The sequence below is a fragment of the Balaenoptera physalus genome (genome assembly GCF_965194825.1).
Source record: "Balaenoptera physalus genome assembly, chromosome: 6".
Lineage (NCBI taxonomy): Eukaryota > Metazoa > Chordata > Mammalia > Artiodactyla > Balaenopteridae > Balaenoptera > Balaenoptera physalus.
The window spans coordinates 138,264,914-138,291,683 of NC_138885.1; the positions used below are offsets into that span (position 1 = coordinate 138,264,914).

At 55.3% G+C, this 26,770-nt stretch overlaps 1 protein-coding gene across 19 annotated transcripts in view; it reads left to right on the plus strand.

The window, feature by feature from the left end:
- Positions 1-26,770, plus strand: part of SNED1 (sushi, nidogen and EGF like domains 1) — a 142,043-nt gene that overhangs the window by 52,806 nt on the left and 62,467 nt on the right. For 4 of the 19 annotated variants that reach the window (XR_014265013.1, XM_082466000.1, XM_082466010.1 and 1 more), the window contains 15 exons: positions 19-192; positions 6,008-6,121; positions 6,685-6,798; positions 7,182-7,295; positions 8,309-8,422; positions 8,773-9,069; positions 10,613-10,796; positions 12,604-12,716; positions 13,611-13,892; positions 15,046-15,190; positions 15,266-15,348; positions 16,168-16,269; positions 16,788-17,039; positions 24,574-24,690; positions 25,370-25,460. Coding sequence is in view for 13 of the 19 variants with exons in the window: in XM_082466000.1 (XP_082322126.1) it covers positions 19-192; positions 6,008-6,121; positions 6,685-6,798; positions 7,182-7,295; positions 8,309-8,422; positions 8,773-9,069; positions 10,613-10,796; positions 12,604-12,716; positions 13,611-13,892; positions 15,046-15,190; positions 15,266-15,348; positions 16,168-16,269; positions 16,788-17,039; positions 24,574-24,690; positions 25,370-25,460 (2,296 nt within the window). In the remaining 6 variants the exon portion in view is untranslated. Of the gene's footprint in view, positions 1-18; positions 193-6,007; positions 6,122-6,684; positions 6,799-7,181; positions 7,296-8,308; positions 8,423-8,772; positions 9,070-10,612; positions 10,797-12,603; positions 12,717-13,610; positions 13,893-15,045; positions 15,191-15,265; positions 15,349-16,167; positions 16,270-16,787; positions 17,040-17,685; positions 18,179-19,480; positions 20,061-22,182; positions 24,553-24,573; positions 24,691-25,369; positions 25,461-26,770 lie in introns of those variants that run through there. The other 15 variants (XM_082466004.1, XM_082466006.1, XR_014265015.1 and 12 more) reach the window with 14 other exon arrangements.

Genomic DNA, 26,770 nt, shown 5'->3' on the forward strand with positions numbered 1-26,770 from the left:
GCTGCCGTGTCCTTGCAGAGGTGGACTGCGGCCCGCCCGAGGAGGTGACGCACGCCACCCTGCGCTTCAACGGCACCCGGCTGGGCTCGGTGGCCCTGTACTCGTGTGACCGAGGCTACAGCCCGAGCGCCTCCAACCACATCCGCGTCTGCCAGCCGCAGGGCGTCTGGAGCGAGCCTCCCCAGTGCCACGGTGACCTGGGGGCCCTCTGGGGTGGGTGCGTGGGTGGGTGGGTGCGCAGGGCCAAGCCCTCCTCCCCTGGGCCGAGTGGAAGAGCACAGGGGCTGTGGTTCTGAGCCTGGCCTGCCCCTCCTCCCTTCGGTATCCTCTGTGCAAAGTGCGGCCAAAACCCTGTGGTGATGGTGGTGATGACCAGTGCCAGCTCCGCTCTGTACCCTTCTCTAAGGGCTTCCCTGTCCTCAGAGCGTCCCAGAGCACGGGGTCCAGCACCCACACGCCCGCTCTGCAGAGGAAGCCGCTGAGGCCAAGAGGGAGCCCAAAGGCAGAGCCCTGAAGAGGCAGAGCAGGGCTCAGGACTCACCTCCTGCCCCCAGCCCCACCCAGACCTGTGGAATCAGACCCTGCGTTTGAACAAGGCCCCCACGAGCCCCCACAGCCATTTGAGGGCTGTTGCTCTAGACAGCGTTGCCTCCAGGGCCCTACAGTGTGCCAGGGTGCACGGCCTGCAGGCGAGGCCCCCCACCCACGCCCCTGGAGACAGGGGCGCCGCAGACATCACCACAGGCATGTTGCATTAAGCCAAAGCATCCCAGACTCTGTTCGTCAGAAAATCTGTGTGATGGTAACACATTTTTCATGAAAGAAAGGTTTTTAAACAAAGTAGCTTAGGGACAGTGACAGCATCCAGAGATGGGAGGGGCACATAACACACTTCTGTCTCCCAAAAGCCCTGCAAGGCCCAGTCGGACCTGGGCGGCCCTGTCAGGTGAAGAGTTCCAGGAAACAGGTGGAGACCACCTGGCCTCAGCATCTTCCTTCACTCCTGTCCTTCCAAGCCCCCCAGGGCTGGTGGTTACTGTCTAGGAGGCCACGCCTGTCCCAGTGCCACTTCTCCTCAACATGCCATCAGATGAGGAGTGGGTACCACCAGGGAGCGTGACCGCATAAGCCAAGATATCAAGACACCCACCAAGTACAGCCACCTCAGAAACAACAGTAAAGTCCAGACAACATATACTACTGGGGGTAGAAGTATAGAAGATAAATAATATAAAATAAGCATGACAAACATACAAAAGGAAACATGGCACAGACCATAAAAAAAAAGGATCAATATATAATCTTTTAAAAGAAAGCAGAAATAAGAAGATTGAAAAACTATAATAGTTGAAGTAACAGACACAACTTACAAATGGATACAGACGAAGACTTAAGTTAATGAGTGGACAGATCGGTGTGCGGGGCTGTACGAGAAAGAAGCAGGGAAACACTCATAAATCAAAAGAAAACGTAGGCACTGAGGAGGGTAGAAGTGCTGACGTTGAGATGACAGGAATCCAAGAATGAGGAGGAAATGTTGGAGCAACTGTGGAGTAATTCCCAGAATTACTGGTGAATGACCAGAGGCTGAAAGGGCCTGCAGGACATCAAACAGGAGAAAAGGGAAACATTAGACACATTATAATAAAAGTTAAGAAAATCAGAGAAAAACAGAAAAAAAAATCCTTAAAACATCCAGAGAGAAAAAAGGAACAAGAATCCACAAAGGAACAAGAATCAGATCGGCACCGGACTTCTCAACAGCGGACATCAGGAGTGAGATAATAAAATGGTATTTTTAACATACTGAGGTGATCCATTCAGTTAGGATGTAGACAGTTAGAAAATACCATCAGTCTCACTGTAACATCAAGGAAACACCGGAGAACCCATAAGATCATACCTTTTAACCTATCAGAGAGCTGAGGATGCAAAGAAGTTTTCTCACAAGGAAACACCAGGCCCAAACAATGCTATGGGTAAATTCCACCAAACTGCCAAGAAACAGCTTGTTGCAGCGTGATACAGGCTCTTCCAGGGAGTAGAAAAGAGTATGTGCCAACCCACTCTGTGAGGCCAGGACAACCTTAAACCAACACTAGATATGGACAGTTGGAGAAAGTAAAATTAGGGGTCCATTAAACATATGAACACAGATGCAGAAATTTGACAGTCTATAAAGACTATATACACCATTATCAAGTTGGGTTATTGCAAAAATAGTTTGATATTAGAAAAATCTGCTACAGTAACCAACTGAAGGAGAAAAATCATGTAAGAATCTCAAAGAATGCATAATAATCATTTGATAAAATTCATACCTATTCATGAAACAAATTCTTACCAAATAAGGAATAAAAAATACTTCCTCATCCAGATAAAAATAACATGATACACACACCCTTCTAGTACCATGTGGTGTAAAATAATACAGAACTTATTGGAAGGAAAACTTAGAAGAGAGAAATAGCAGCGCCCCCGTAGCCCCCACGTGTTCATTACCCCACAGAGAGGGGTGCTTAGGCCAGGCATAGGCAGGCTGGACACACCATCTGAAGCGCAACAGGTACACTCCACATATTTATAGAAGAAGGGCTACAGACTACATCAAGAGAGCTGTGGAACAGTGTGTTCCTGATCCTTGTTATACAGGGGAGGATCTGGAATTCAAAAGCTGTTCTTCTGTTGAACTGATGCAGACATGCTGAGCTACCAACAGGAGGAAGGAAATTAGCTTCTGAGGCAGTTGTGCTACACCTCTCCTCAAACCTAGGGTACACATTATCCTAAGTAGACAAACATTCCCCTTAAAATTCAGAACAAGACAAGGATGCCCATTATCACTAAGTCTAATCAGTATTACACTGGCAGTACTAGTCCGTGCAATAAAGTAAGAAAAAGAAATTAAAGTCATGAAAATGCTAAAGGAGGAAGTAAAAATGTCAGTGTTTGCAGCTGATATTGTTGTCTTTAATCTACAGGAAAACTTCTAAAAGTGATAGGAAATGTAACATGTTTAGTAGATATAGGTTATTATAACAAAATTCATTGCATTTTTATTTATCAATAACAGACAATTATAAAATATAATTATAAAAAAGATGTGTAGAGAAAACCAATGAAACTAAAAGCTGATTCCTTGAAAAGGTCAATAAAAATAATAAACCTCTAGCTAGACTCATCAAGGAAAAAAAAAAAGAAAAATTAGCAATATCAGAATGAAAGAGGAGACATCAGTAAAGATCGTACCAGCATTTAAAGGACAGGGAGATATTGTGAGCAACTTTAGGCCAATACATCTCACAACTTAGAGAAAATGATGAATACTACTTTGAAAGACACAAATAACCACAACTGACACAAGAATAAATAGAAAATGTGAATAGCCCCATAGCTATGAAATAAATGTAAGTTGTAATTTAAAACTCTCCTGCAAAGAAAATGGCAAGACCAGACTGCCTCACCGAGTTCTATCCAACGTTTAAGAAAGGAATAATACTATATACGGAGCTCTTTCAGAAAATGTAGGAGGAAGGAACACTTCTCAACTCATTTTATGAGACCAGTAATGCCTTTATGCCAAAACCAGAGACATTACAAAAATGAAATTACAGACTAATATTTCTCATGAGCAAAGCACAAAAATCCTAATAAAATATTACTCAAATCAAACCCAGTCCTACATCAAAAGGATAATCCAACCTGAGCAAGAGGGACCCATATCAAGAGTACAGGTTGGTTTAACATTTGAAAATTAATAAATGTAATTCACCATATTAGGAGATAAAGGAGGAAACCATATGATCATCTCAATAGATGCAGAAAAATCATTTGACAAAATTCAACTATTATTTTAAAAACTCTTAATAAACTAAGAGTAGAAAAAAAGGTCTTCAACCTGATAAAGGGCATCCATGAAAAAGTCAACAGCTAACAAAATACTTAATGGTGAAAGACTTCCTGCTATAATCAGTAATAAGGCAAAGGTGTCCCTTCCACCAGTTCCTTCCAACGTTGTCTTGGAGGTCCTAGACAGTGCCATAGACAAGAAAAGGGAGAAAAGGCATGTCTATTGGGCAAGAAGAAGTAAAGATGACACAATCGTGCACATAGAAAAAAATTCTAAGAGATTTTACAAAAGCTATAGAACTAATAAGTGAATTCAACTAGATCACAGGATACAGGGTCAATACACAGAACCAATTATATTTTCATATTCTAGCTGTGAAGACTTGGAAAATGAAATGAAACAATATTATGTACAATAGCATCAAAAATGATAATTTCTATATGTGTGAAATGAATTATAGACATAAATGTAGAAGCTAAAACTATAAACTTCTGAAAGAAAGCATATGAGAAAATCTTCATGACAACTGGAATAAAATGGTTATGTACTCGGGAAAATATTACATTGTTTCCCCACTTCTCACCATACACAACAATTAATTCCAGATGGATTAAGGACTTAAATGGGTTTTTTTTTAAGTATATGATTTTGTGTAGAAAATGTAGGTAAATATCTTTTTGGCCTTGGGGTAGGGAAAGATTCCTTAAGCCACAGAAAGCACTAACTATAAAAGGAAAAAATGGACAACTAGACTAGCTAAAATTTAGGAATTTAAATTTATCAGCCTTAAGAAAGTCAAATGTAAGCTACAAACTGGGAGAAGATTATATATATGTAATATATATATTTTTTATATATATATATATATATATATATATATATATATATATATATATATATATATATATATATATATATATATATATAAAATCAACCCAATAGGAAAATAGGTAAAACACACGAGTAGGCATTTCATGGAAGAGGAGGTACATAAAGCCAATGAAAAGAAACTTTCTCTTCATTAGTGATCAGCAAAATGCAAATCAAAAGTACAATGAGATACTTTCATTGGCAAAACTTCAGAAGTCTAAAAAGCCCAAATACTGGTGAGAATGTAGAGCAACAGGATTTCTTATGAATTGCTGGAGGAAGTGTAAATTGGTAGAAGCACTTTGAAGACAATTTAGTAATTTGCCTGTCAAGTTGACCATTCATATAAACTGTGTCCTAGCAGTTCTACTTCTAGGTATAAGTCTAGGGAAAACTGACACATCTACACCAGGAGATGTGAAAGACACAGCTTTTTTTTTTTTTTTGCAATAGCAAGAAGTCTAAATCCAACCCAAATTCCTACTAAACAAGAAAGGATAAAGTATGGTATAATCACACTGAGGAATATTATACAGCAGTAAAAAGGGCAACCCACAACAATGCGGAGACATTAAATGTTGAGTGAGAAAAGAGTACGTATACCACAATGTCCTATTAATAAAGTTCATAAATAGCAAAATCAAAACCATATATTGTCTAAGGTATTCATAAAAAATTTTAAACTAATTTAAGGGGCACAGAGGAGATAGCACAGAAATTCAGGACACAAGGAGTTGGGAAGTGCCCGTAACCAGGGGAGCCGGCCAACGTTCTAGCTCCCAGGTTGGGCGCCGGCCCCCAGGTGTCATTATGTCATTACCATTTATTTACTTATTTATATGTTAAGCATTAAAAGTAAACTCTTCTAAATTGAACACTTTTAATTCAGGAGCACAACTCCAAGTTTTTAAAAAGCCTGCGGTGAGTATTTTAAGATGAAGGACTCACCCCCAAATGTATTGGTTCCACACGTGATTGTTATCTAATGAATTGGCAAGATTGGGCCTGTCCCCCGAGGGCCACTGAGGGCAGCCCCAGGCACTTCCCAGACGCCGCCCAGCCCGAGTGCCCAGGTCCAAGGCGTCCCTCTGCTCCGAGGCAGCCCTGCCCAGATTCTGGCCTCTCCAAGCACCTGGGGGAGGCCGCAGACCTCTGTCCAGACCCTCACACCAGAGCTGATCTGTGTCCATCTTAATCTGGCCTCGAGTCACCCCCTCTAACAACAGCAACACTGCTTTATTCTTGGGATCTCTCCTTGCACCTGGCACCCGGGCTCTCCTCTCCCAGAAATTGACGAGTGCCGATCCCAGCCGTGCCTGCATGGGGGCTCCTGCCAGGACCGCATCGCTGGGTACCTGTGTGTCTGCAGCCCAGGGCATGAAGGAGCCCGCTGTGAGCTGGGTAAGACAGGTCCCGACCCTCGCTGCGGGCTGGCAGCTCCGGCACCCCGGCCGTGGGCCTGGGGCACTGGCGTCCCTTAGCCGTGGTCACCTTGCTCCGGCTGCCCCTCTCCCTGGGCTGGTCTCTGGTTGGGCACCGCCTGCTCTCTCAGGTCCCTGCCAGCTCTGATGTCCCTGCTTCTGCCTCCCCAGGGGGACTGAGAGCTCAGCTGAGAAAAGCTAGCCTCCTGCAGCCTCTGGCCTGGGGGCAGGGGGGCAGGCCACACCCCAGTGCTCTGTGCCAGAGGAGGGAGGGGAGGCCTGCCGGGTGCACCGCTGAACAAGCCCTGCTCCCCGCACGCCTACGGGGGCCTCTGAGCCCCGAGACAGAGACATCGCCCCGGCGTGGCGGGGCAGGCCCAGGATGTCCAGTCGGGGCCCCTGCGAAGCCTGGGCAGTGAAGGCAGGAGCGGCCTGGGGGCAGGCTCTGTGGGCAGAGTGGAGGGCAGCGGCGAAGCTGAAGTCTCGGTGCACAGGAGACCCCGGGGGCGCGGGGTCATGCCGTCTCGTGTCCCGTCTCTGCAGAGACAGACGAGTGCCTGGCGCAGCCCTGCAGAAACGGAGGCTCCTGCAGGGACCTCCCGGGGGCCTTTGTCTGCCAGTGCCCCCCGGGCTTCGCTGGAGTCCACTGCGAGACAGGTAGGGGCTGCGCTTGGGGGGTCCCCACGTGCCAGGTCCCAACCACACCCGCTAGGCCCCCGACACCCCGGGAGAACCTCTTGTCAACGAACGGAGACCCTGGGCCGCTCAGAGAGCAGGGGGATGGGGGCAGTCCCCGTGGCCCTGCCGGACAGGACCCCTGGGGGAGGGGCCCCAGGGGGGAGGAGGAGGGGAGGGCCGGGTGCCCGCCAAGGGGGAGGGGCCTGTCGCCAGCCCCTTCCGCCGACGGGCTTGCCCGCTGCCCCCCCCCACGCCCCCGCCCGGCCTCCCTCCTGCCTCCCCTTCCCTTCTTCCCGCTGTCCTCTCCTCCCTCCCCCAGACACCCCCCTGCCGCCCTGGCCGACTCTCTGGGTGTTCTCCAGAGGTGGACGCCTGCGACTCCAGGCCCTGCCAGCACGGAGGCCGGTGCGAGAACGGTGGCGGGGCCTACCTGTGTGTCTGCCCAGAGGGCTTCTTCGGCTACCACTGCGAGACAGGTGGGGCCCGGCCGCCCTTCCCTCCTCCGGAGTCCTTTCCTCCGCCCGCCCCGCCTCCTGCACTTACCCTCCCCGGCGATCTCACGTCCCCCCCAGCTCCATGTCCAGCCACAGGCCCTGCTGTCCCTGCACTGGCCAAGCTCAGGGCCGCCCCGGGGGCCTGGAACTCACGGTTCCTCACATCGGGATACTCTCCCTGATCAGCCTGAGCAGGGGCTCCTCGGGGGCCAGGTCCCGGCTGGGATGTCCCTCCGGGACGAGGGCTTCCCTGACCACAGGCCCGCAGGGGCGCCCACCCTATCAGCCGTCTCCCCAGCACCATTTTTCTCCTTTGGAGCACTTTCCGGTCTCTGGGACTGTCTGGGCAGTACTTCTCTCAACTTGCTGATGTGTATCCCCTCCCAAAACAGGCCTATCCCCGGGGTGGGGTGTGGCCTGACCTGGGATGTTCGAGTGTCCCCAACCCCTAAGCTGGGCCTGGCTGGCACCACGCAGGCCTAGCACAGTGCGGATGGGCTTCTGGGCTCCAGCGCCACCACAGGGCACAGGAGCCTGCCCGGACCGCCTGTGGCCAGAGCCCCACTGCACAGGCCTGGGGCGGCGGAGGGCACTGCAGGCTCTGGCCTGTGAGCTTGGGTCCACACCCGCACCCCAGCCCCAGTGCAGAGGGAGGCCGGGGAGGGGCCGGTGCTCTCGGCTGCCCGCTGCCCCCCGGGAGTGGTCGCCCCAAGTCACCACCTGCCAGAGCACCTTGGCTCGGGTTGGGGCAGCACGGCCTGGTTCAGAGTCAGAGGGCTTCCCTGCCTGGCCTCTCCACGGGGCCCTGGCAAGCCCTGCCCTCCCCCTCCGAGAGTGCCCGCAACCCCCGTATCCACCTCCCTAACGTGCCGTGATACCACCCACCTCCACCCCGCAACTGCATCAGCACGGGAACGGCCCTGAGCAGGACCGAGGCCCAGCTGGAGGGGGGCCTGGCGACGTGCGCGCACTCACGGCTGCCTCCCCCCTCGCAGTGAGCGACCCCTGCTTCTCCAGCCCCTGTGGGGGCCGCGGCTACTGCCTGGCCAGCAACGGGTCCCACAGCTGCACCTGTAAAGCGGGCTACACGGGCAAGGACTGTGCCAAAGGTGAGGCGGCCAGGGTGCCGGTGTCGGGGGGCGGACTCCCCTCCTCCCCAGGGCTGCAGACACCCCGTGGGACGGGCCAAAGGGCCGAACGGCCCCCAGGGCCGAGTGCCCAGGCAGCTGCTCTCCCAGGCTCTGCCCGGGAAGCCGACGGGCGGCACCAGCGCAGTCACGCGTGCGCGCACACGGGAGACCCTCCAGGGGCCCAAGGCGGGCTCCCACCGGCAGTGGCCCACCTGCGCCCCGGGGTAGCCAGGCCCGAGAGCCAGTGCCAGACACCTGCCTGGGGGCCGGGGCTTCCACGGCTGACAGCTGACCACCCCCTTCCCTTGTTCTTGACTGAAACCCTGAAGAGCTCTTCCCACCAACGGCCCTCAAGGTGGAGCGAGTGGAGGAGAGCGGGGTCTCCATCTCCTGGCGCCCACCCGAAGGCCCAGCCGCCCGGCAGATGCTCGACGGCTACGCGGTCACCTACGCCTCTTCCGATGGCTCCTACCGCCGCACGGACTTTGTGGACCGGGGCCGCTCCTCGCACCAGCTCCGGGCCCTGGCGGCCGGCAGGGCCTACAATATCTCCGTCTTCTCGGTCAAGCGCAACGCCAACAACAAGAACGACATCAGCAGGCCCGTGGTGCTGCTCGCCCGCACGCGTGAGTGTCTGCGGACCCTGCCCGCCCCCCCCGAGGGCCCCACTGGCCGCACGCCCCGGAGCCGGCTGGGGGCCATCCAGCCAATCCCCGACACTGGCGCCAGCGCTGCTGGGCAGGGCAGAGAGGGAACCTTCTCACAGAGGAGAGGAACAGATGCGGGACAGAGACGGAGACTGGGGTTAGGGAGCGAGGCTGGGGGAGTGCGGCGGGGGCCCCCTGAGAAGGTCCTGGAGCTGATGTGCCAGCTCACGCTGGGGTGGGGTCGAGGGGAGCCGGCCAGGTGTCCCGGGGGTGAGGATGGAGCCTCCTTGCTGCAGGTCAAGAGAAGGGGCAGCGTGGGACCGCAGGGAGGGCCCTCTGGGGGAGCTGCCCTGAACGGAAGTTGTGTGTAAGGGCGTCCAGAGAGGCTTGGGGCCCCAGCTGGCTTGTCTGCTCCTGGGGTCAACAGGGGAGGGGGGAGAATCCCAGAACACACCCATGATGGTGGGATGGTGGGCGCTGGCCCAGGGGGTCAAGAGACTGGGGAAGGGGTGGCTGGAGGCTGGAGGATGGAGCGAGAACTGGGAAGTGGTGTGACTGCTGGGCGTGTCGAGAGCCCCGTGGGGTGGCTGATGGGCTCAGAGTGAGGCCCGGGGCAGGTGGGCACAGGCAGGCGGCTGGGTGAGGAGGAAGGTGAGGCCCCTCGGAGGACGGGCAGGGGGAGCACCTTCTCAGGTCCCTCGGGAGGAGGAAGGCAGGCACCCTGGCATCACCTGCCAGCCCGAGCAGACGCTGACACCGAGGACACTGAGGGCCAAGTGCAGGGCGGGACGAGGTCTCACGACAGCACGTCCTGGGGAAGGACAGCGCGCGGTGCTGAGGACACACTGGGCCAGCAGGGTGGGCCCGGGCACGTGGCAGGGGAGCGAGCCCTCAGGGGTCTGGGGGAGGAGTAGGCCATCCTCAGCTTGGCTTCAGGAAGAAGTGCTTTTGCGGCTGCTCAAGGTGGGGTCTGCCGGGGAAAGGCTTCTGGAAGGAAGACAGCCTCCCCTGCTCCATCCGGGTGGGAGGGGGGACCACTGCCCACAGAATGGGGCACTGCCCCCCGGGAGCTTCGGGCGCCCCTCTCAGCTCCCTTGGCTGGGGTTCGGCCCCTTCCCTGAGGTCGCCAAGGACTCTTCCTGGCTTCTCCCCCGTCAGGCCCCTGGACCACCCAGACGGGGCAGGTAGTCACTGTCGGTGCCACCACAACAGCCAGCCAGAGGGTCGGGAAGGGCCCACCTCGCCCCTGGCAGTCTGAAGGGGCCAAGACCGCCCAGAGCAGTGCCCACGGCAGCCCCTTTGAAGCCGCCCCAAGGCAGGGGCCTGGGGCGTGTCCACCCACCCCATCTCCGCACTGGGCTGAGGGACACGTTCAGCTAGCCCAGGCTGGATGGCACATCGCGAGGCCGCCTCTCCGTGACCCGCCCCACCACGTGCCCTTCCCGAGCCTCCTCTCTTGTCCTGGCCCCGCCCTACCCAGGGGTGAGGAGGTGCCACACGGCCGCGCCCCCGTTGTCCCCAGGACCCCGCCCCGTCGAGGGCCTTGAGGTCACCAACGCGACCGCCAGCGCCGTCTCGGTGCGGTGGGCTCTGCACAGGATCCGCCATGCCACCGTCAGCAGCGTCCGCGTGTCCATCCGCCACCCCGAGGCCCAGGAGGACGAGTCCACCGACGTGGACAAGGGTGTGGACAAGTTCACATTCAGGTAAGAGCGCGGCGGCCTTGCCCCCCACCCTGTGCTCCCCACCTGCCCGGCCCCCAGAGGAGCAGGGGCGCTTGGTCGGTCCTGGGTCTCACTCCTGCCTTGCCTCCTCGTGGGGCCGCCAGACAAGTGTTTCAAAGTGCCCCCCAAAAAGCAGAGACACTCTAAAAATCTGAGGACAGCACCTCCTGCACGGAGGCCAGCGAGACACTGGCCACCCAGAGGCCAGCCCAGAGTTCTTCCAGCCTGAGTCACGCAGGCGCCTCTGAGAGGGAGAAACCGTGGCACCCCTGGGTCACCTGACATTCTTATCTTGTTCAGTAATATGTTCGAAACTTAAACTAGGCATATAAACTTCTTAGGCTTAATTATTACAAATTACATATAAACAAAACTACAAAAATAAAATTCAAATGAACATCAGTCATTCAGAATGGCCGATGACTGAAATAAACACTTTAGCAACCCTGCAGGGAAGCCTCGGACCCCACGCCCTAGGCGCTCCGGCTCAGGGACCCCTGTGGGCTGCTCACCAACCAGAGAGGTTTCCAGCCCCTGGCCAGGAGGGCAGGCAGTGCTGGAGGGCAAGGGTGAGGAAGGAAGAGTGCTGGCAGCCTCCTGGGCAGGGGCCCCCAGGCTGGGGAGTAAACTCGGCTCCACTCCAGGACGTGCCCACCAATTCCTGTGCAGCAGCCGGGGCGGGCTCAGCGGGAACAGCTCTGCGGCGTCCGGCCCAGAGCAGCCACAGGCCACGGTCAGGGGCAGGGGCTCTGGAAGGTGAGGCCAGGCCAGGCGGGGCGCTCTGTCCGCCGCACCCTCTGAACCACCCACATTTGGGTACATTTCTGGTTTGCAGACTTCTCACAACCACTTTTTCTGTGCATGCCTGTCCTTTCTGTCTAAGCAGACGGCTGTCTGTGCTGGAGACGACACTCCACTTTGTCTTTTAAGTATTGCTGTGACTCTCCTTGATTTACATCCTGCCCACTTCCCTAGAGTGGCAGGACAGAAACACAAATGGAGCCCAAGGTGGGCACTTTGTGGCTACGTCAGGGTCCCCAAGACCACGCCCACATTCACTAGGGGGCCCCCAGGACTCAGCAGAGGCCGCGCTCACAGCTGGATTCAGGACAGAGAAAGGATACAAAGCAATATCGGTAAAAGGAAGGGGCGCAGGGACAAGTCGGGGACCAGGCGTGAGCTTCCAGAGCCCCCTCCCCTCACATGACACGTTTAGCTCCCCACCACCAGCCGTGACGCCCGTGAGGTGCTGTCTCCCCGGGGAGCCCGTCAGAGACACAGCGCCTGGGGCTTTTCCTGGGAGTGGTCGCGGGCACCTGTGCCTGGTGAAGGTTCCAGACTCCCAGGAGGAAGCGGCACTCGGCACGAGCCTCACTTGGCACAAACGTTTAGGGGCGGCGAGGCCCCCTCCTCCACGAGGGGGCTGGGGACCCTCCCAGGAGCTCCCAGCCCAGGGCCAGCCTCGCAGGCGGGCCGGCCTGCCTGTTAACCTTTTCCTCCAATTGCCCCGTTCTGGCCTCTCCTGTCTTAACACCAGCCTCTGACCACACTGCAGCCGCCCCGGCAGGCCTGTCACCTTCCCCGCCACTCCAGTACTAGACAGACAGACCAGGGAGTGGCTTCCTACCCCAGGAGCACTCAGGTCTCAGGCCACACGCCTGGCCTTCGTGAAGGCTGCTTGGCCACCGGCCCTGGGACGACCCGCACCCCCGTCACGCCTGCGCGGAGGAGCCCCAGTCTGGCAGCAGGGCCGCCCTGTTCCTCTCTCCCCGGCCTCCCCTCCCCACAGGGCCCTGCTTCCGGGAAGGAGATACACCATCTGGGTGACTGCCCTCAGTGGGCTTGGGGGGCAGGAGCAGCCCACCGAGAGCCTGGCCTCGGCACCACTGCACGTGTGGACCCGTAAGTAGAGCGGCGAGGGCGCAGGTCGCGCGGGGCCTTCTGGAAGCTCTCACCTCCCTCCGACCCCTCAGTCCTCTCCAAAGTGGCCGCAGCACCAGAAACCTGGCCCTGGCCACGTGTACCAGGTGTGCCCAGAGGCGCCCGGGATGGCGGCTGCAGGGGGCTGGGTGGCCCTCCTGCCGGGGACGACCTTCCTAGGCAGCCCTCCGCGTGGGTGTTCGCAGGCTCCGGGCTCCTGCGGGCCCGGGGTCCCTGAGCAAGGACGGGAGGAGCGAGCTGCAAGGATGCCCACGCTGTCCGCCCCAGGGAGCTCCGTGCCGTCACGGGGAGGACACCCGGCCCTCACCGCCCCTCCCTCCCCCACGCGCGGGCTGTCCGGGCACGGGGGGCACAGTGAACAGGGGTGGGGAAAGGGGCAGGGGCTTGGTGAGCAGGGCAGGTTTGAGCAGGGCCTCGCCCCGTGCTGCAGGTGGACAGCACAGGCTCAAGTCCTTGCTCTGACCCTGAGTGCTGGGGCCCTGGCCCACCCTCTGCCTGTCTAGCCCCCTCCCCTATCTACATCCCAGGAGCAGGTGTGCATGGCCAGGCTCGAGGGATGGAAAGTGCCACCCGGGAGGGCACCCTGATGGACTGAGCAGGCGGGGCGCCTCACCGGGGGCCAGCGGGTGGCACTCTGGGGGTGCCTCTTGGGGCAGGAGGGGGAGCTGCTGCAGGCCCTGAGCAGCTGCAAACGCCCCTCCACGCCACCCTTTAGGACCACGAAGTTGTCTGTAACCACCCAAGCTGGCTTCTAATGAAGCGTCAGCAATCCGTGTCAGATCTTTAAACCGTGTCCTGGGCAGAAGACCCCGTCAACCCCCCTTCACTTCCCTCCCCTGCTCCGTGCTCGCCTAGGGCCTCTGCCGCCAGCCAACCTGACCGCCGCCCGAGTCACGGCCACCTCTGCCCACGTAGTCTGGGATGCCCCCACTCGGGGCACCTCACTGGAGGCCTACGTCATCAACGTGACCACTAGCCAGAGCACCAAGAGCCGCTATGTCCCCAACGGGAGGCTGGTGTCCTACACGGTGCGGGACCTGATGCCTGGACGGCGGTACCAGCTGTCGGTGACGGCCGTGCAGAGCGCCGGGGGCGACCAGCTGCACAGCGAGCCCGCTCACCTGTACATCATCACCTGTAAGTGCGGCACCTTGTCCGGGAGACAGCGCTCCTGCTGTACCGCAGGACCCTCCTCTGGCCCAGGCCACACTGTCCCAGGGACAGACAGGCAGCCTAGAAACGGGGCGGTGTTGACCCAGAATTGCATGCATGAAAATTGGGGGAGGATTTCCTGGACAGCTGGCGCTGGGTCAGCGAGCTAGCGGTTCAGAAGAATAAGCATCTCGCTCCTCACCTTGTGCCATCCGCCCGAGTGGACCCCAGATGGCTGAGCGGTAAATACAGGGCATCACCCTGAAAACCAGCGCCGAGAGCGGGCAGTGGCAGCGTGGAGGCGGCCCTGGGTGGCAGCCGGGCAGCCAGGCCTGACCCATGAGGAGCTGCTGGACAGCAGCATGGGCAAGAGGGGCGGCACAGCGTCAGCAAGGGGCGGGCTGGGAGAGGCAGGAAGGATGGGCAGAGTGGACGGACGGAGGCTGGGAGCTGCTGAGGAACGCGGAGGCTCAAGGCCACAGTGAGGACATGGGTCTGCTCCCGAGAGCACAGGAGGCCCGCTGGGTCCCATGGGGGTCCTGACATGGCAAAGCTCACAAGAGGACGGTCCGTCTGGATGGCGCTGCAGGGAGGTGGGCGGTGGCCTGGGCTCCCTCCTCTCCCAGCCCACCAACCTGCCCTCGGGGCATGGAGTACACTTGCCCTGAGACATTCAGACCTGGCTCAGCCCCAGGCACGCCTGCCAGGCAGACAGGGCAGGCTGGGGCCCCTCTGTGAGTCGGTGGGGGGTGGGTGGGGCTCGCAGGTGAGGAGGGTACCCAGCCCTGGGGGCGGGGGCTGCTGAAGGCCACGGTTAGGTGACAAGGACCCACGGAGGAGCCATGCCCTCTCTCTCGGGGTGTGCAGGGCGTGGGCCTCAGATGAGGTGAGTCTGGATGGGGTCCGAGGCCCGGCCCCACCTGCAGGCGGAGAGCCTGGGCCAGGGTGGGGGGCTGGGACCAGCACCTGGACCGCTTCCAGGCTGCATCCGCAGCCCCTCCTCGGGCAGGGAGCGGGGCTCAGGGTGGGCCGGGGGCACACGCCCCTTCGGCTCTCACCTCGGAGCGGCGGGGCAGGATGGGGGCACGGGGAGCCCCAGACCAGCTCGCGCGGCCACCCCGTCCTCCACCGCCCGCAGCCGTGAGGGATGGCGCCGACAGACGCTGGCACCGGGAAGGACTCCCCCCGCGGGCACTCAGAACCCGACCGGCCCCCGCGCGCCTGCCGGAGCTGCGCCTGCTCAACGACCCCAGCGCCCCCGCACCGCCGACCCAGGCCCCCAGGTGCCCGCCTCAGCTGCCGCCCCCAAGACCCCGGGTCCTGAACCCGCCTGCTGACCTGCGCTGACTCTCTCGCAGGTTCTCGGAGCTCGTGGACGGCAGAGGACGAGTGAGCGCCAGCTTCCGCAGCTCGCCTGGCAGACGGGTCACTGTGAGATCACGTGAGTGCCCAGGCCTACCCCGGTGGCCCCGCTGCCACCTCACCCGCCGGTCCCCAGTGGGATGAGGGTCGAGGTCCCTGAAACCTGGGCTTCAAGACCACCTCCAGTGCCCAGCACCGTCCCCAGCGGGGGACCCCAGTGGGGTCGGAGGCCCTGGGCTCCAGGGCCAGCGCGAGGAGCCCACGCCACCCACGGGCTCCCACGGAGCCTTCCCAGCGTGGCTGCATGGGCTGAAGGGACAGGCCGCAGGCAGGCACGTGAGAGAAGACGGGAAAGAAACCCGTTAGGGGCCGGTCCGGGTCAGGACCCTGAGTGCTGTTTAGTGAGCGCGAGGTCCTGGGACCCGCAGCAGGAGCCTCGCCAGGGGGCTCCAGAAGGGCCAAGAGCGCGGTCTGGCTGAGGGCACATAAGAGGGGGAGGAGGGGGCGCTGTGGACCCCCAGGGAGCAGGAGAGGGAGGGAGAGGAGAGCAGGATGTGACCATAAGAAGGAGACTGACGCATCAGTCAGCTGCTTAGGCCTGTGGGCAAGGCAGGAGGTTCGGCCCTGTTGGGCCACTGGTGACCTGCGCCCACGGTTCCGGTGGGGCTGGCAGTCAAGCCGGGTCCCTGCTGAGGACTGGCAGGAGGGTCAGGGCTGGGCTCCGCCCGGAGAAAAGCTGATCCTACCCGAGGCAGCGCCAAGACCCACCCTGATCCCGCCACGCCAGGCCCTGCGCCCGAGGGAGAGAAGCCGCTCAAGAAGGCGGCCCAGGGACAGTCCTGGGCGCAAGGCAGCAGGCTTCGTGGTCAGTGCGCTGTGGCGTCCTGATCTCTCCTAGAACCCACGGCCCTGGTGCAGCTGGAGAACGCGGAGGAGGTCCCCGAGCAGGTCAGCCTGGCCCTCCAGCTCCCCGGACGCAGTGGTGACAAGGGCGCGGAAAGTAAGTCAGCAGGAGTGGATTTCAGGGCTGACCACCCTCAGGGGCCTGAAGGACCACAGTGAGGAGGGGCGAGGCACAGGGCCTGCCCGAGGGGCAGCCGAGCGCCCCGCCCTGGAAAGTGGGGACCAAACCACATCACGCAGGCAGACCAGAACGGGCCTGGGGGCTGCAGCCACCCAAACGTTCAGGGTCCTCCCTGGAGAGACTGGCCCACCGCTGCCCCCTGCGGATGGCCCCTCCTCTCCCTCTGTGAGCAGAGGCCCTCCCCTGCTTCTCCCAGAGATGTATGTGGAGCAGGACGGCGGGAGTGAGTGGGGGGGCAGCCGCTAGGCGGCTCCAGCTGGAGTACCGCCTGGGAGGCCGCGGCTACCCAGGCCCGGCAAGCAGGGCCTGAACTGTCCGCCGGTGAGAACCACAGCTGGGCAGCTCCAAGAGGCCGTCTTCCTTCCTCACACTCAGACCCTCGCTCTATCTTTCCTCCTGTTCTAACCCTCGGGGCCTTGTCCCTCTGGGGACAGTTCTAGGAGCCAGTGGCCTTTCTCCTGAGTTACACCACAGGCTCAGACTGGGCTCACCCATCAGCCAGCCCCCAGAGAAGGCAGAGTACTCGGTAAAGGGAGAGTCAAGCGCCCAGGATGCGGCCTCACCTGCAGGCCCCCAGCGTACCCAAGGACACCTGGACACATCCAGGCACCTGCACCAGAGGGTGTATTTGCCAGCAGTGGCTCCACGGCCCCACAGTCCAGCACCCCTCACTGTACGGGGCCTTGGTGAGCACCAGGAGGGGCAGTTTGCGGGTCAGACACGGTCAGAGAACAGAGCCACCGGCTAAGGTGCGGTCAGAGTGAAGACACTCATGTTGCTGGCGTTTTGTAAGTGAAAAAACAAACATTTTATCTGATGGTTTGCGTTATGTCAGCCTTTTTAAATATCAGACGTTTCATTTCACAATATTCAGAACTTAGAGGGATGTGAGTGACCTCTCCTGGGTCCCTTCTGAAGGAGAGATTCGAGGTGGCACCAGGCTGGCCCCAGATGTCACTGCCATCTGCAGTGTTTGCTAACGTGAGGGACGAAGCCTTGAGAGAGTGTGAGATGATTTTAGGTGATAACAGGGCAAAACAATCTCTAATGGCCCCCAGGTGCACAAAATTAGTCGTGGTCTTTGGTTCCTGTCACATTCTCACGATCGGGCCAGGCTGGCCCCCTTTTACTTAGTGAGTCTGGTTGGTTAGCTTTTGCTAAAATAACAGCCTTCAGACCTGGAAGCCACCCATGAACCAGACAGAACACAAGCAGTAACCTGTGTCTTGCTGTTGAACCACGAGCTTGAATTCGTGCTGCCGTCCCTCTGCTCCACCAGAGGCTGGATGGGAGGGAGGAGTGAGTTCACCGCCCGTGTGGGTGTCCCAACAGCCGCAGGCTTTCCTCACCGGGCAGCATCGGGCTGTGTGCCGCCCCCAGACCCGCGTTTTCGCCCAGCATCCTGTGCTCGTTCACTCTCACTGTCCAGCATCTAGTCCGTCGGTGAACTCGCTCGGAGGGCACGTGGGCTGTGCGCAGTGCTGCTCTGTGTTCCTGTACACCTCTCCTGGCACGTGAGCGGGCTCGGGATGTATGAATGCCCAAGTGACAAGAGAATGTGAGTTGCCTTCTAAGTGGGGTATCAGTCTGGACCCCGTCCAGCAGCGGTCAAGAGGTGCAGTGAGTTGGCCCCCAGTCTCTCCAGAATCTGATCTTGTCAGGTTTCGCGACCCTGCCAGCAGGACGGGTGTGAAGAGCACTGTTATGATCTGATTTGTGTCTCTCGAGAACTGGCACGGTCAGCACCTCGTCGTGGCCCCCCTCCTCCATTCCGCTGCCTGGCTTCCTCAGGCCGAGCCCGACCACTTTAGAGGCTGCCTCTTTGGTAAGGCTTGCTGTCCCACAGGGCCAGTCCTCTCGCTGCCCGTCAGTGTCTTGGCTGTTCTTGACTCTTTGTATTTCTGTAAAAGTTTACAATCAGCTTGCCAAGGTCCACAAAGTACATGTTGGAACTTTACATGGCCAAACTTCTGAGGCCCTATATGCCTGAAAATACACTTATTAGCCCTCACATTTGAAGGACAATTTAGCTAGGTATAAAATTCGAGGTTCAAAGTTCCTCTCCCATTCAGTTCTTCAAACATTTGTCCACTGTCATCAACTGTGTTGTCACTGGGTGTCAATCTTGTTCTTGTTTCCTTCTAGAATAATCTGCTCCTTCTCTCTGGTAGCTGTTAGACTTTTCTTTCTCAAGGAAAGGATGATCCCCAGAAAGCCCCAGGCACCCCAAGAGCACAGTTAATGCTCCTGATTTGGCATTTGCTCAGCAAGCAACTCTCCAGGTCAGGGCCGCTCCTTCAAGCACCCAGGAGACGCTCCTGGAGGATTCCCAAGATTCCTGCCATCCTGGGAACTTGGAGTGAACACAGAAGCTGGTCAAATTCTTCCTGTTTCCCCCAATTTCTCACCCCAGGAGGGCTTTTGGACTATGCTGGCCTTATCCCCTTGACACCCATACAAGTGGGGGCAGAACTTAAACCTCTCTATTCTGTAATTTATCCTTCATATAGGAGGAGCCCATTGCCCCCACCCCAGGGTGCACCCCCATCCTTGTACCCCACCTCCGTTCAAAACAGCCTTCTCTTTTTTTTTTATTTACTCGTGCGTGTGTTTGTGTGTGTGTGTGTCTGTCTGTCACGATAAACTCAGGATTCAGTGGAGACAGCTTTGTAAAATGAGGCTACAGACAGTGGTGACCCGGTAAAACCCCCACTGCTGCATATAACTCTAGGTTTCGGGTCCCAGCTGCCCGAGCATGGCACAAATGTCAGTCACAGTCTCTGCAGGCTGGTGTCCCAAGTACAGAAGGTAAGGATTGCTGACGTGGGCTCACAGGTTCTAAACACCCCTGCACACTTCCATGTTCTGTAAGGTTACCATAAAATGTCTCTGGACAATTGTTATGTACAGTGTCTAAAATTCATATGGAATTGGAAGGGCCCGGAATAGCAAAAACCATCCTAAAAAAGTAGGAAGACTCACATACCCGTTTGTCAAAACTTAGTACAAAGCAACGGTAATCAAGTCAGTGCCAGATACTGGCACAAGGATAGACTTATAAATCAGTGGAATAGAATTAAGAGTCCAGAAATAAACCTATACATCTGTGGTCAACTGATTTCAACAGGGGTGCCAAGACCATTCAGTGGAGGAAAGAAGAGTCTTTTCAGCAAACGGTGCTGGCACAGCTGGATATCCACATACAAAAGAATGAAGTTGGACCCCCTACCTCACACCATACACAAAATTAATTTAAAATGGATCAAAGACCTAAATGTAAGAGCTAAAACTATAAAATTCTTAGAAGAAAACACGGGTAAATCTGTATTACCTTGGACTTGACAAAGGATTTTTTTTTTAAATATTTATTTATTTACTTATTTTTGGCTGCATCATGTCATAGTTGTAGCATGTGGGATCTTTTGTTGTGGCACACGGCCTTCTCTCTAGTTGTGGCACGCAGGCTCAAGAGCCCGTGGGCTCAGCAGTTGAGGCGCATGGGCTTAACTGCCCCGCAGCATGTGAGATCTTAGTTCCCCAACCAGGGATCGAACCCACGTCCCCTGGAAGGCAGATTCTTAACCACCGGACCTCCAGGGAAGTCCCAAAGGATTTTTAGATATGGCACCAAAAGCAAGAGCAACAAAAGAAAAAAAAAGGTAAGTTGGACTTCATCAAAATTTAAAACATTTTGTGCTTCAAAAGACATCATCGGGCTTCCCTGGTGGCGCAGTGGTTGAGAATCTGCCTGCCAATGCACGGGACACGGGTTCGAGCCCTGGTCTGGGAAGATCCCACATGCCGCGGAGCAGCTAGGCCCGTGAGCCACAATTGCTGAGCCTGCGCGTCTGGAGCCTGTGCTCCGCAACAAGAGAGGCCGCGATAGTAAGAGGCCCGCGCACCGCGATGAAGAGTGGCCCCCACTTGCCGCAACTAGAGAAAGCCCTCGTACAGAAACAAAGACCCAACACAGCCATAAATAAATAAATTAATTAATTAATTTTAAAAAAAAAGACATCATCAAGGAAGTGAAAAGACAACCCATAAAATGGGAGAAAATATTTGCAAATCGTATATTTGAAAAGGGATCTGAATCTAAAATATATAAAGAACTCTTAAAGCTGAATAAGAGGAAGACAAATAACCCAATTAAGAAATAAGCAAAGGATCTGAATAGACATTTCTCCAAGGAAAATATACAAATGGCAACAAGCCCATGAGAAGATGTTTGGTATCACTAGTCATCAGGGAAATGCTAATCAAAACCACAGTGAGATGCCTCTTCACATACACCAGGATGGCTAGAATTAAAAAGTCAAGATAACCACAAGCACTGATGAGGATGTGGAGAAACTGGAACCCTCAAACACTGCTGGTGGGAATGTAGAGTCGTGCAGCTGCTTCAGTTCCTCGAAGAATTAAATGTGGAGTTACCATATGACCCAGCAATTCCACTCCTAGCTACACACCCAAGAGAAATGAAAACGTATGTCCACACAAGGACTTACACAAATGGTCACTGCAGCACTATTCACAATTGCCGAAAGGTGGAAACAACTGATGAATGGATGAACAAATGTGTTATATTCACACAATGGAAATTATTGGACCATAAAAAGGAATAAAGTACTGATAAATGCTACAACATAGATGAACCTTGAAAACATTATGCTAAGTGAGAGAAGCCAGTCATAAAGAACACATAATCTGATTCCATTCATATGAAAGTCCAGAATAGGGAAACCTATAGTGATAGAAAGTAGATCAATGGTTGCTTCAAACTGGAAGTGGGGGTGGAGGTATATGGGGTGAGAGCTAAAGGGTACTGGGTTTCTTTCTGAGGTGATAAGAACATTCTAAAATTGACCATGGTGATGGATGCACATATCTGTGGATATGCTAAAAATCTATGAAGTGTACACTTCAAATGGCTGAATTGTATATAAAGTATATCTCAGTAAAGCTGTTTCCAAAATGTAAAGTGCAGAACAGTGTTTCTGGTATCTCTTTTGTGTAGGAAAGTGGGGAAGGGAAATATGAATGTATATATCTATTTTCCTATATTTAAAGATAAATAAAACTAATAAAAATGATTAACTCTATAATGAAGCAAAGAACGAGAATGAAGAAGTAAAGGGAATGGAGAGGGAGGATAGGTATCTCTAAATGTACCTTTATAGATGTGACCTTAGAAATAAGAAAATGTTTTTTTAAATGACACCAAAAAAAAAAAAGCAATGCCTAAAATTTGAAAACAAACTGAAACTTATTAACCATGCCGATGGCATAACCACCCAGGGAAAAAAAGCATCACTTCAAGTGATTTTTAAAACAGCATTCTAGGGACTTCCCTGGTGGTCCAGTGGGTAAGACTCCATGCTCCCAATGCAGGGGGCCCAGGTTCGATCCCTGGTTGGGGAATTAGATCCCACATGCATGCCGCAGCTAAGAAGTCCACATGCAGCAACTAAAGATCCTACGTGCTGCAACTAAGACCCGGCGCAGCCAAAATAAATAAATAAAACAGCATTCTGACTATTAACATCTAGTGGGATATAATCTAAGGATTAAAAGAATTGCCAAGAAATTTTAAGCTGTACTCAGTGATCTTAATGTCATTTCTAAACTATTACATGTACATTGTGGGATGAAGAAAATAATTATGTTAATGCCACAAAGATTTTCAGCATAAAGTGATACAATATAAAAATCAAAGAAGTTAAGTAAAACCCCTGATTTTATTTTTATTTAATTCTGTTCATTTGAACTGGAAATACTGGAATGAACTCATAATTTGTTCATTTTTATTTTTTAAATCTAACTTCCTAGTTCTGTCTCCTGAAAAGACCTGGAGCACTGACACCACAGTAACAGTGAGCACCTTGATCAGCCAGACTGTGGACTCTAGACACCATTCTCCACTAAAGGGAACCGGCGGGGGACTTCCCTGGTGGTCCAGTGGTTAAGACTCTATGCTCCCAATGCAGGGGGCCCAGGTTCGATCTCTGGTCAGGGAACTAGGTCCCACATGCCACAACTAAAAAAAGATCCTGCATGCCACAACTAAAGATCCTGCACACAGCAATGAAGATCCTGCGTGCTGCAACTAAGACCCAGAGCAGCCAAATAAATAAATATTTTTAAAAATAAATAAATATATAGACTGGGGTCTTCAGAGAAATGGCTGATTCCAAGGCTGAAGCAGAACATGGACAAAATAAGCCCAGGACATGGGAATTCCCTGGGAGTCCAGTGGTTAGAACTCTGCCCTTTCACTTCCAAGGGCCTGGGTTCAATCCCTGGCTGGGGAACTAAGATTCTGCAAACTGTGCAGTGCGGCCTAAAAAAAAAAAAAAAAAAAGCCTAGGTCATACTTGTAAAAAAGCAAGCAAGCTTTCAAAAGCAACTAGGATTGTGTCTAAAGGGCACAGGAGCCAACCTGAAGGGGCTCCCACTGGCCAAAGATGGGATAATTTGAGCATGAAGAAAGCTAATGACAGCAACAGACTGAAACCCATCAAATATATACAAGTCCACAAGGTCTTAACAATGGTCAAAAAGAAAGAACAACGTATTGGTCAACTTTAGAGCTTGCTGGGGGACCAACTCACTCTGCAAGTGTACAAATGAAAAGAATGGAGCATTTACCTGGCCTTGCCTGTATGGACTGTATTTTAGGGTGACCAAGGGGTGGGTGAAGGAGAGCAGGTCTTCAGAGGGTCTCCCCAGCTAGTGAAGGCAGAGGAGGGACAGATCACTCCCACCCTAGTGAGAGATCAGGGATCTATATGACTTCTCAAGCCATCAGGTGCAGAGCCTAAGAGAACTTTACTCTGGATTAATCAGGCTGCCAACACTGAACCAGTGATCGATCCTCACATCATGAAAACCAAATGCGGAGACATTATATGTCTCCTGGTGTAGCCGAAGGGCACACAACCACCACCTGTGAAGCCAAAGCAAAGACCATGTGAACCTGAATCCTACTAAGCCCCTTTCTCTTACTACCAGTTAACAGGAAACATGGGGAGGGGGCGAGTTAATGCCGTCAGTCAGACCCAGAGGATGGGAATTCCACGGGACAAATGACCTCATTTCTTCAATAAATACAGAGGGGAAGAAGGTTAAATTTATAGATTAAAAGAGACTTGAGATACATCAAACTAAGGCAATCTGAATCTTTATGAATCTGAATTAGATGGGACCAACTGTAAGTGACATTTTTAAAGATGATCAGGGAAATTTGAACGCAGACTGCAGTTTCTTGTGATATTAAGGAACTGCTGTTAATTTTGTAATAATAGTATTGTGCTTACGTGAAAATTTCTTAAGTCTTTATGTATTAGATACTTGCTGACATATTTACAGGTGAAGTGGTTTCTGTGAACTGCTTTGAAATTCTCCAACTAGAGAAAGAAAGGCAGATGGAAAGCTGGAAATAGATTAAACAAGATTGGCAAAATGTTAATAAACCTCCCCCCACGAGGCGGTTGCCGAGGAGGGGGGAAGGGGGAAGGGCTGGATTAGGTGTGGAGGGGGTATTGGAAGTGGTGGCGTATGCACGATTCTTTTGTGTTTCTCAGTTTTTTAAGAGTTAAAAATGAAACCAGCTATCTTGCAAAGCTTTAAAAAAAAAAAAAAGACAGTGGACTCTAAGGGGGGAGGGACAGGTCTGCCCCTCCCAGGCAGCACCACTGACCAACCCGCCTCCAGCCCCCGCAGTGCGGAAGGCAGACAGCGGCCCAAGGGGCACAGACGCCAGCAGAGTCCTGCACAGAGGCCGCCTGGGGCTGGGGCTTGGGGACACACAGGTGGCTCGGGGACAGGCGCTGGAGGATGAGGAGGGCTGTCTAGGGTTGGCCTCTGTGTTCCAAGTAGAAGAAGCCCTGTGCAGCGGGGCAAAGTCAGCAGAAGTGTGGGGCAGGGGGCACAGGCCAGGGCAGAGCGGGCAGTCTCTCCCAAAGGCGACCAGAGTGCAGCCATGACCTAAGCTGTGAGCCGAGGCTCCTCTGCCCTGTGACGGCTCGGCACCGAGAGCCCTCCCGCTCTCCCTCGAGGTAACGGGGTCAGGGCTGAGCACACTGAGGCCAGTCTTCTGCCTCTGCTCTCTGACCACCCCTAGGGCCCACTGGTGTTGGGGGCAGCAAGAGGCAGCAACCTGGGAACGCTATCAGGCCTTCCCGTGGGGCCCCGAGACTAACCGCTCGTGGCCGTTCACAGGTGCCCCTGGGAACTGTTCAGAAAACCCCTGTCAGAACGGAGGCACCTGTGTGCCTGGTGAGGATGCCCGCAGCTGTGAGTGCAGCCCGGGGTTCAAAGGCAGACACTGTGAGCTTGGTAAGTCTGGGGCCGCTCCCCTTGCCTGCTGGGGTCACTGGGGCTGGGGCCTGGCCTCGACACGCTTGTGACGGCAGGCTCCGATGGGACCGCTGGCCCTAGGGGGGGTTTGCCACAAGGACCTCCAGCCATGAGGTGCCGGGACAGGGGCCTGGCCACGGTGCCCCAGACCTCCAAGTGTCCAGGGAGGGAGGCTGGCAGGCAGCGAGCCGCCAGGCCTCCCACTGCCCCGAAGCGCCAGGGTGAAAGGTGCTGCCCAGATAACTGGGGGCTCTGGGACAGTCACAGGGACCCAGCGACAGCCGCTCCACAGGGAGGGGGGGAGGAGGGGGCTCTTCTCGCCTGGGGACCAAACAAGGCGATGGGAGGGAGAAGGGCCACGGGCCTGCCTCTGACTTCCGGGCTGAGGACGAGAGGCTCGTGGACAGAATTTCCCACGCGAGCCACACAGCCCTGAGCCTGCCAGACCCAGAGCCTCCGACCAGCCCCGAGGGAAGCCAGCCTGCAGGCTCCCAGGGCCCCACCCAGAGCAGCACCCGCAGTCGCTCAGCAGCCCCGGGGACAGGGCCGCCAGCCCGGGAAGTGGCTGGGGCAGAACCCCGGACCTACAGTGGCTGCAGGAAGAGGGCAACCGTGGCCTCGAGCTCCTTGTAAGCGACGGCCCTTTCCTCTGTGCCAGCAGCCTGCAGAAAGGTGCCCCAGCCCTGCACACGGCTGTTCTCGGAGACAAAGTCCTTTCCGGTCTGGGAAGGAGGCGTCTGTCACCACGTGTAAGTCCCTCCCCTCCGCCTTCACCACGTCTGTAGCGCGTTCCTGACCCTCAGATGCTTCCGCCCTGTCCGCACAGGCCCCTGAGGTCTAGTAGTCACAGCACGGAAGGGGCTTGCTTTGCCCACCCACCCCCTCCATGCGACAAGTTAGGAAACTGAGGCAAAAGGGCTGAAAAACTTGCCTAAGGCTGTGCAGCTGGGAGCAGAGCCACATGAGGCCTAGAAGCGGGATCCCCTGCTCCTGCCCTCGGGCCTTCCTTCCCCGCGCCCTGGAGCGGCATCAGCCTCCCTTCCCGGGATGGCGGGGCACGCGGAGAGGACGTGCCCCTCCTCTTCTCAGCACAGGAGACCTCGAGTCTTGGTTCTGCCGTGAGTTCCCGACACAGCCCTGGGCAAGGCACTCATGCCTCAGTTTCCCCATCTGTAAGACGGGCTGAGGAGGGAGTCTGCCGAGCCCACCTCTTAGCACCTTTCTTGCTAACACTCTTGACTCCATGGGTCATACTTACAACCTACTTCGTCCACAAATACGGACGAGCACCTCCCGTGTGCCAGGCGTGGTTCAGAACACTCGGCACACATCAGCGAGCCGAACGGGCCAAAGTCTTGCCCTGGGAGTCCTGACATTCTAGCTGAGGGAGTCACAGTACACAAGAAGCACGAGTTTGTCCTGCAGTGTTTTAAATGGTGGCAAGCGCTAAAGGAGGATGGAAGAAAGGAATATGCAGGGCCAGGAGAGCCAGGGCCGGGGCGCAGGAGGGGGTGGCAGCAGCATTCGGCAGGGTGTCAGGGGAAGCCTCATGGAGAAGATGACATGACCAGACATGGGCGGGCGGAGATACCTGAGGGAAGAATGGCCCAGTCAGAGTGTATCTGTTGCCAAGGCCCTGAAATCAGGAGCCTGCCCGCCCGTCTAAGGAGCAGGAAGGCCAGCAGGGCTGGAGCCGAGCGAGCGAGGGGGCGTGGAGGGTGGGCCTTGGAAACCCTTGGAAGGACCTGCATGTGTCCTCTGGGAAGTGGGGAGCTACTGAAGGACACTGAGCTGAAGTGACACCTGACATGTTTAAAGACCACTGGGATGGGATGCAGGAAGGCAAGACAGAAGGCTTGACTTGAGCCTGGACATGAAGCCAGCGTGACACGCAGCAGGGACACACCAGAGGCACTGAGCTGCACTGGGACTTGGGAACCCAGGTTTACAGGCCCCTGAATTTGGACTTTGTGGAATGGCACTCCAGAGCCCCCGCACCTGCATCTTCCGACTGTGTTAGTTACACCAGCGCCTGGGGCGACCACCAAGTACCTGACTG